The sequence below is a fragment of the Antennarius striatus genome, chromosome 3 (assembly GCF_040054535.1).
Source record: "Antennarius striatus isolate MH-2024 chromosome 3, ASM4005453v1, whole genome shotgun sequence".
Classification (NCBI taxonomy): domain Eukaryota; kingdom Metazoa; phylum Chordata; class Actinopteri; order Lophiiformes; family Antennariidae; genus Antennarius; species Antennarius striatus.
In genome coordinates this window covers 23,117,501-23,127,500 of record NC_090778.1, presented here as the reverse complement: position 1 = coordinate 23,127,500, position 10,000 = coordinate 23,117,501, and the positions used below count along the sequence as shown (strand labels likewise).

Genomic DNA, 10,000 nt, shown 5'->3' with positions numbered 1-10,000 from the left:
CAGTCTCCCGTCCGGACGACTGAACGCGCGGTTTCGTTGCTGACATTTTCCCGCTGGATTTTGGGCTTGTAGTTGGATGCGGGCTTGTTTTGACTGCGGTGTTAGTCCTTCTCCCCCTCCTTCCTTACCTACCGAGTAGCGGATTTGCGAGGGATCTCAGCGGCGCGCAGCTCACCGAGTGACCAGCAATCCTGCAAGGCATCGGAGACGCACTCTGCAAAAACCACCGCGGCTTTCCACACACACTCACACACACACACACACACACACACACACACACACACACACACACACACACACACACACACACACACACACACACACACACACACACACGCACACACACCAGCCAATCGGCAAGACCCAAGAAAGATCTTATTTCTATGAGGAATTGAACAGCAGAGCTGCCAAGTTTCCGATTGGATTTTTTTTTTTTTTTGGGGTGCCTGTGCGGTTACCCCGCGTCTGTCATCAGTTCGTCTGCAAATCCTTTTTGCGCTTTTTTTTTTTTTTTCTTTCCAAAGCACCGTTGACGCCATTTTCCTCGGGGTTTTCTGTCAAAAAATATTTACATAAATCCTGTCACCGTTTGACAGCTCCCCAGGAGGCTGTCATCTCATCCGTCGCTGGCGTAAAATGTGTCTAAATGGATTGTAAATGATCTTGATAAAATATTTACACGTTAGTGCCGAGTGTGTGACAACATTAGAAATGGGTAAGTAGCCCCGCTTGACTGCCCACATTCCACACCTGAATACACCTCTCCTGTAAATGTGTGCATGTTTCTACTTTAAATCAATGTCTGTCTTTTTTTTTGTTTTTTTTTTGTTAAACGTTTCATCAACTGATTTGATCTTTTCTTTTCTTTTTTATCTATGCCAGTTCAAGTTCAGGAATGAAATGAAATATGTTGGAAATGCTTGTAGTCACATGCCATTAAATTCCCCAGGCAGCCCACCTTAAACAATGCTGCACCACTCCGTCTCCATCCGTTATGACTGAGTAATATCTTGGTAATTAGGTGGCAGGAAGCTTAGGCAGCCAATTAGGACAACTGGATGAAATGTGGTCCAGGCTGACCGGGGATCAGCTCATCCTCTGCTGTTCACACTCCTGTTCAAATGTCTCCTCCTGCTGGGGTGGACCTCCTGGATGTTCATTGACATTGATGGTCCATCACCTGGTGTCACAGCCCCAGACATGTTGAAAGCAGGTTGCTTGCCCCTCTGATGACAGGAGGAGTTTCACATTCAAACTCTTTTTTTTTTTTTTTTGGATGAGTTTGATGATTTGTTGTGGGGTTTTTTAAAATTTTATTTTATTTTAGCATCTTCTGGTTGAGTTAGAGATGCTTCGGATGGAGTCAATGCATGTCGCTTCAGAAGTGTCAGCATGCATAGAAAAACGTTTCTTCCACGGTCTGTCCGGTCTTGGTGGAAGTCGTGGTTATCACGCTTTGGCTGCAGGAATCAATAGCTGATCAGTTTCCTGTATGTGTCAGACGTAATGTGGACGAAGCTGATGGTGATGCTCAGGTCTTGGGGAGGAAGGGGAGAGATGGAAGTGAATGGCAGTAAGCCACTATTATTACCCCCCCCCCCCAAAAAAAAAAAAAAAAAAACACAGTCAGGAGCTCAGCACTAGGAGATGAAGCCTGAATGACTTTGGGAAGGAGTGGAAAAATGGTCTCATCTCTGGAATAGATGAGAATGATGGTGTGGAAAAACAGCACTGATTAAAAACACAGTAATATAAGAAGTGATGCTGGGACAATTGTGCGAAGGAATGATGCTGGGGGATGGATAACGGAGATGATTTTGGTTCCGATGGACCCATCAATCTTGTTTTGTTCCACCGGTTTGGGGGGGGGGGTTGCTGAAACTGGCAGCGATTTTTATTGGGTGAAAGTATAAAGCGGGTTATTAAAACCCTTATTAGGTAAATACCCATGCCACCTTTAAATTAAAGCATGAGAAATCGATTAGGTGTTCCCCCTTCTGGGCTGGATACCTCAGGTCGAAATCGGATCACAGAGGGGAAAGAGGGAGGAGGGAATGTGAACGGGATCCAAGGACAAATCTAACTGTTGGCAGGCACTCTTAGCAGAATATCAGCACTGGAGCACCCTTTGGCAGAGCACACAGAAAGAGTGAGTGAGGGGGTGGGTGGAGGGTGGGGGTGTGTGTGGGGAGGTAGGAGGTGGAGGGTAAAGGAAAAGAGGTAGCACAGATGAGAGGGGAGAGAATAGAGGCTGGGGGGTGAGGTGAGGGAAAGGAGGAAGACAGTTGGGGAGAAGGGGAGGTGTTTTTGCTGACAGCCATTTTGTGGCTTCTGCTGCAGTTAAAATGGTTTAACATTCATCTGCTTCTGTGGGGGGTGGGTGGTGGGGGTGGGGGGGTGGGGGGGGGTTAGGTGAGGATGGTTGGGGTGTTACCTGGCATATGGCTCAGCCAGAGAACTGTGTGTATGTGGGACCGAACAGAATGGCTGCAAGTCTATCGTTCTGTATGATAGTGTCCCTCATGAGGAGCTTACTGATTGTCCTTCTAGCTGCTCTATGTTATTCGACTCTGGATTTCACATCCAAATAAACTCTACTATATTATCTTAAAAAAATAAACCCAGAATATACCTTTTATTTTTATTAGTAGACCTGTGAAACAGATGACTATATTAGACTTCAAGTTTGAAAACTCGCGCTGGTGCCCGCTGGATTTGGTAGAACTAGGAGGTTCGGGTTGGATTTTTTTTTTTGAATTTGCGTCTAACTAAAGGTTGGATCGTTCTAGAAACATTGTGTTACACGATTGCCCCTTCACTAGAGGGCTGAGTGAATAACAGGGAAACAGAGATAAATATAAATTGAAAACGGCAGGTAGACAATGTTCATCATCCTCTGAGAGATACTCATCTACAGCCAGGGATGGTGACCCTGTGCTACACTCACTTCAAAGAAGAGGAGAAAAAAAGACTCTTCACCTTGCGCAATCACACGGGCGTTTGGTGTGTGTGTGTGTGTGTGTGTGTGTGTGTGTGTGTGTGTGTGTGTGTGTGCATGTACACATTTGTCTGCATGTGTGTATGAGCTATTTGTGAGTCCACCTCAGGCTCTAGCCGGTTGGGTATGCAGCCTTAAAAGGCTGTGTTTCTGCTGCCATCGCTCTCCTTCTCTTTGTGTTTCTTACTTTCAGATGCCGTCTACCTTAGTCTTGTCTGTGCGTCTCACTTGTTCGTCTTCTCCGTTCTGTTCACGTTCTTCGGTTTGTGGGTACTTTATCTGAGTTGTTTTCAAAGGATGGGACAAATTGCTGGAGGACCGACTTGTTCGCAGCCTTCGACACCCGACGCAGGGCACGAACATATGCCTTTTTGAGAGCAAAGCTGTTTAGCGCTGGCAGTTTTGAGAACATAATAAAGCTATTTATGCAGTGAGTCGGGCCACTCACAATCACCCTGCTGTCTGAGGCTAGGTGCGTGTCTGTGTGTGTGTCTGTGTGTGTGTGAGAGAGAGAGACCAAGGCTCAGCTAGGCAAAGGAGGCCCGAGGAAGGGTCAGTCTTACATAAACTCTTCTAGCACTGGGGGAACCAACATAGTTTAGGGCACCAAGCAGAGGAGGAGGACCCAGCTAACAACTTCATAGATCCTAGATTGTATGAATGCGTAATACCATTTGGTTGCCATACTGGAAATAACCGCACAGCACAACCCAGAGTGGCTTCTTTTTGATGTTTGTGTGTGTGTGATGTTGTGTTTGGCAGCTGTCTCTTTTTCCTGTCATTGTCCTCAGTCACATGACATACAGGGTGGCTTTCATACATGCCATGAGGCCGAGTCACCAAGCTGACATTAGGGACAGGGAGGTTCCTGGAGTACCAAACATGGTCATGTGAACACAATCGGGTTTTGACTGAGCCTAGATTCTTTACTTTGAAGTTATCTGTGTGAAATTTTAATGCATAAAAAGTTCTGAAGGGAAACACAATGAAGCTTTTGAAGGTTTTAGCACATTTAGGTGCAGCTTCCACGTCTTTCCTAACTTACAGGCAGCTGGTGGTTTTCATGGAACTTTGTTTTTATCAAGCAGAGAGTATCAAACCAAGCATTTAGTTTCTTTTACTTCTGGGTCAGTGTAACTTACTGGAATCCTCTTCGTCTGGAGTTCTTTAACTTAAACATGCAACGATCATGGTGTTTTTACACACTTAACCACCACTAGTTACCAGAAACCACAGATTGGACGCCGTGTGCAGTCTCACACCGACCAACACGTTACTGTGGATTATGATTATTCAATCACACCGTAGGCATGTGGCGGCGTGACACCGAAGCGGCTGGCGCTGTCACCTCACAGTAAGAGGGCTTGAACCTGCAAAGCGGTTTCGCCAGGTGTTCTCTTCACACCCACGGCCTGTTGACATGTATGTTGGGTTAATACAAGGCCACTTTTAGCCCGCAGGTGTGGTTCTGGTGCGGTTTCTGGAATTTTGGAATGGTCTGTTTCTGTCTGTCATCTTCGTGATTGACTGGAGACCTGTCAAGGGTGAACTCCCCGCAACCTAAAAGGATTAGCGGCTATAGCTGTAAGCATGTGCTGCGAGGCATTATGGCGGGGATCAGCCGTTAGTACCGTAGCATGCACTGGTACAAGGGTGTGCATAGTGAAAGCGCACATACACACACATTCATAGTGTAAATGCCTACAGTAAACATGTCGGTGAGTCTATTAGAGGGTGGGAGATTAGGTAATAATACCATATACAGGTTACTACGCTATAAACCCTCTGTGCTCTTGGGTCTCTCTAAGTCTGCAGCAAGCAGCGAGCCTTGGCTTGAATGGCGTCCACCAGTAGTGATTTAGTTCACATCAGTGTAAATACTGTCAGTCTGAGTTCGGTTTGTGAGACAGGCATTCCCCCACTTCCAGCTCATGTCATATTTACTCATGGAATTCCCTGGAGCTCTAGTGAGAAGTCCGGTAGAGTGTTTGCTGTGGTTTCTTTCTGTTTGTACACCTGTGTGCAAGTGGGCATGTGTGTACATAACACGTATGTATCTGTGACTCTGCATGTGCAATTATTCAAAAAGGAAAATCCCAAATCCTCTGACAAAGGTCTACATCAGCCTTTTTTTTTTTTTGGTCAAGAACAGAAATGTCAGCAGGTGTGAAGAGGTGTAACAACACCGACATTCATTTGAATATTTATATAAGTGAATGGGATTTTTTTTTTTTTTTGCATGCGTGTATCAATTGCACTGCATGCGTGTGTAAAACAGTTCAGACACTGTGTTCTCCAGACCAGCTCATAAACCACATCTGGGTAAAGAATTTAGATTCCTTCCCTCTGTCTTTCTCCGCTGCCTTCCTTGTTCCCAATGTGTGATTCCCTCCCTCCATCTCTGCACAGGGGGAAAAAGAAGTATATTTTTCTTCATTTTTGTCTGTCGTGTGTCCTTAGGTTAACTTCAGCCGGTTTGTAGAGCAGAAGAGTGGCATATTTTGTTCACTTCATTCTAGTGTTTGCTGGACTCAGCTTTATATCGATTGTGGGGATTTAAAGAGGGATGAATGGAGAAGATTAGCAGAGAGAGGGTAGAGAAGATGAGTGGAGAGAGGAAGGACAGGGATAGTACTTTGCGTGTCGGATGTTTGTTTATGCAAGGTACAACACATAAATGGGGGTATGGTAGCATGTGCTAAGCCTGTGTGTTTGTCTGTACATAACCGACAGCGGACGGTGCTGAGATGTAGCCTTGAAAGCCACAGGGATGACAGGACTCCGCTTTTTCTAATATTATCGCTCACCTGCTGTCTCCACAGACTGTCACTGGCTTTGCTGTGTTCCTGTGGCACAACCAGACCAACCTCAGTAGCTGACTGACAAGGACCCACCAACCCAACAGACCACTGTTCTCCATCTTCCATTGGCTGGCTGCCACAGCTTCCCCCCATCCTCACTGGCTCTGGCGGGAGCGTGGATGGATCCAAGGGATCTGGTTGGCTCGGCCCGACCCAAAGAGGCGGAGTTACAGGGAGGAAGGGTGGGGCCAAATGGAGAGAATCAACAAGGAGCAGCGGTTTTTGGTTTGGAGCACAGGGATGATGTGATTAACGGCGCCATTAGCGAAGGGGAGGGGCTAGAGGAGCAGGGGGAGGGGCTTCTGGAGGAGCAGGAGTTCTCCATCAAGGAAGCAAGTTTCCAGGAAGGAAGTCTAAAGCTGAAAATCCAGACCACCAAGCGCACCAAGAAGCCCCCCAAGAACCTGGAAAACTACATCTGTCCACCAGAGATCAGGATGACCATCAGACCTCCGGTGGGAGAGGGCAAAGGCGGGCGGCAGGGACGAGGAGGAGGCGGGGTCGCAGCAGGCCGGGGCCAGAAAGATGAAGAACGAGGACCCCCCAGAAAAAGGGTAAGGTGTCTTGGAAATGCTGCCACTTGTGGGAACTTTTAGTATTGAGAAAAAAAGACGTGTCTCACCACCCCTCCTCTTTAAGTACCTCTCTCTCTCTCTCTCTCTCTTCTCTCGCTTCTCTCTCTCTCTCTATGTCTCTCTCTCTCTGTCTCTCTCTCTCTGTCTCTCTCTCTCTGTCTCTCTCTCTCTGTCTCTCTCTCTCTCTCTCTCTCTCTCTCTGTCTCTGTCTCTCTCTCTCTCGGTAGCGTGATTCCCTGCTTGGTTACAGAGGGTCAAAGTTTGCTCCGTAATTGAAACCAGTCATGACTAGCTGAGCTCACACAGTGACATGCACACACGCACGCACACCCACACACACACACACACACACACACACACACACACACACACACACACACACACACACACACACACACACACACACACACACACACACACACACACACACACACACACACACACACACACAAGCTGAGAATAGGGCTGACATAAGCAAGTGACAGCTGGTGTCTGCTCTCTCCATTTGTGGTGAAATACACGGAGACCTTTCCTGTCTCCTCTCCTCTCCTCTCCTCTCCTCTCCTCTCCTCTCCTCTCCTCTCCTCTCCTCTCCTCTCCTCTCCTCTCCTCTCCTCTCCTCTCCTCTCCTCTCCTCTCCTCTCCTCTCCACCTCTAATGAAATCAGCTCTTGTGGGTCATGCACCCTTTACCTCCCTCCCACCCCCCCCAATCACACCTTTTACTCACTACACTGATGTTTGGTGTGTGACACTGTGTATGTACAGGTCCTTCGGGAATCTAGTGTTTGCAGAGTGTGTTGACCTACACAGTGGTGTGTGTGTCCAAACCTGACAGCTATCTCGATGACACGGAGCTCTACAGGCCCAGCAGGAGAGAAGGCGTCATGTTGTCAACACGAAGCTGGGTTGTGTTCCGTTCCGTTTTGCTGTAGTCTTGTGGCTTTAACTCAAGTTTAAAGACTCAGGAATGCATGACATTATTCTTGAGAATGTCTGAGTCATTCTAATCTCATTAAGGTCATTTCTTATTTTCTCACAGACGTCTGCAGGTGTTGAAAGCAACAAAAACAGTTTCCAGCCAGATGGAAGCTTCATTTATGAAGAAGAATTATATTCTAAGAAAAATTGGTAGAAAGAGGAATTTTAGGGGCCCACGAAAGACAGTTTTCTGGCACAAAAAGAATGACTTCTCATATAAGCTATTGATTAATAACTGGATGAATGTTATGATCGGTGGGTCTAAAAATTGTTTTTAAAAAAAGCTAAATCTGATTTTTGGTTGAAATGGCAACTGGTGTCAAGATTGTATGTTTGAAGCAGAGTGAGTGGAACCCTGCACTCCAATATTTGGGCAGTCATTCCTACCCCGGCACCATCCATCCCCATTTGGAAACACACTGCTACAGTATGATTGACAGAGGTTGTCATAGTGACAGGGGCAGCAAGCTGGTCTCTATTGAGGATTGAGGTTTGGAGAGGGGAGGGGAGAGGAGGATGTGTTGGTGTTGATTCAGATCAGTTGCAACCCTTCTTCCTCTGTCCTTCAATTACACACCCCCATCCCCCTTCCCTCTTGCCCACCCCCCCTACTCTCCAACATCCTTTTCCTCCATCCACCCATCACCTGCCACCCCAAGGGTGTAATACAGGCAAGCTCATTGGAGAAGAACGGGTTAAAGAGAGAGGCTGGTTTGGTCTCTGTCTCGCTGTCTCCCTCTTGTGTGTTTATGTTAGTGTGTGTGTGTGTGTGTGTGTGTGTGTGTCTGTGTGTGTGTGTGTGTGTGTGTGTGTGTGTGTGTGTGTGTGTGTGTGTGTGTGTGTGTGTGTGTGTGTGTGTGTGTGTGTGTGTGTGTGTGTGTGTTGGGGTTAAATACTCTCTTTGTGGTGTGTGTGTGTGTGTCAGGCGGGGAGGGGGAGGCGAGAAGAGGAGCAGATGGACAGCCTCTCTGCTCTCTGCTGTATTGTGTCTACATCTACTCTTTCCCTCTTTTTCCCTTTTTTTTGCTCTCCCTTGTTCCTCCGCTTTTCCCCCTCAGTCTTTTCTTCCCTCATCACTTCCTCTCTTCACTCACTCTTTTTTCACCACTCTTTTCTTCCTCTTCCTCCCTCTCTCCATCGCTCTTGTCTTGTAGCAGATGGCAACGTGAGGCAGCGGCAACAGAGCAGAAGCCAGAGTGTGAGCAGGAGAAATGGACAGGAGAAGGGGGTTGTGGATAGAGGAGGAGGAGGAGAAAGGAGGTGGGGGTCAGGCATATGGAGAGCCTGGTTAAGGGGCCCCCTCAGAGGGAGTGTGCATGTGCGTGTGGTAGCGTGATGAATAGAGGACGGGAGGAAGGCAAGATACAATAGATGGCCATTAAGACAGAGATTTGACTCTAATAGACGGAGAAGGGGGAGACAGACAGACAGATAAGTAGGCAAACATGTAGAGCGGGGCAAAGAAAGACATTCAGAAGGTGCTTTTTAGCCGCTCTTTCTTTTCTAGTGGCGTAAGAATCTGTTGTCCAAAGTTCCCTTCTCCATTCTTGGGTGGGATTGAACTTTCACTTTGTACACCAACATGTTTCAGCATCAAAACCTGACAGGGCATGGCGAGCAGGAACTGTAATAAACAATAAAATGAAACAGCCGGAGTGCAAAGCCAGTGCTGTCCAGGAAAAATGTAAGCATAACTTTCTATTTACTGTAAAGTGTGCCATGATTTTTTCAGGGATGTTTTCTCTGTCTCTCTTTCTGTGTGTGATTTTCTACCAAATGGCTAATTTAGCCTAAAATGTCACACATATTTCTATGACACTCTGCTATTTGTGGGTCCACCATTCCGTCTTTGTTTACATGCTGCATGTACTCGGTGGGTTTCGTAATGCTCATAAAGGGGATCAGCTGTCTTACAATGAGATTCTCTTGTTTTGGTGACCTTCCACCCACGGCAAAAAAAAACACAAGAAAACCGAGGACTGCCAGGGTCAAAGGAAGATCATGGTTTTTTTCAGTCACAGAGTCAATAAAGATGGTATTGAAAGTGAGGTCGTGACCATTGAAGGTTTGAACACAAGTATGCTTCTCTCCCCGATAACCCCCAACCCACTCATGGAGGCTCAGCTTTATTTTTACTTAAAAAAAAGAAAAGAAAAACATCTGCAATTGTACCACATACTCAAACCCATCATTTCATTTGAATGTCCATATCCATAATGATTTTGAAAATTCCCATATTTGGAAGAAACGGTAGTATCCATGGTGATGCACTGTGTTTTACATGTGTTAAAAATACATGTCATGTGACTCCGCAGCTGTCAGTAATTGTACAAAATGATTCATAAGTGTCCCAAATCACAATTTTCTGCTCACTATTGAGCAAACTGCTGAGTGTCTTATTATGTAGAGAGGAGACAACAAGGGAGTGATTTTGGGTACGGACGCGCTGAAGAGAGGCAAAGAGAAAAATATGTAATTTTCCATCTTAAAAGGAGCGTTGCCCTCCTATCATCTTCATAGCAGGCATCTATAACCAGGGGGTTGGATGAGCAGGCGCCTGGTGTCAGGGGACAAACCGACACACGG

The 10,000-nt window shown here is 46.6% G+C and overlaps 1 protein-coding gene across 1 annotated transcript in view; it reads left to right on the top strand.

The window, feature by feature from the left end:
- setbp1 (SET binding protein 1) overlaps positions 1-10,000 on the top strand; it is a 34,870-nt gene that overhangs the window by 347 nt on the left and 24,523 nt on the right. The window contains exons 1-2 of the mRNA XM_068310001.1: positions 1-715; positions 5,821-6,413. The exon at positions 1-715 is cut by the window's left edge and continues 347 nt beyond it. Of these exons, the coding sequence (XP_068166102.1) occupies positions 5,979-6,413 (435 nt within the window). The 5' untranslated portion in view covers positions 1-715; positions 5,821-5,978. The remainder of the gene's footprint in view (positions 716-5,820; positions 6,414-10,000) is intronic.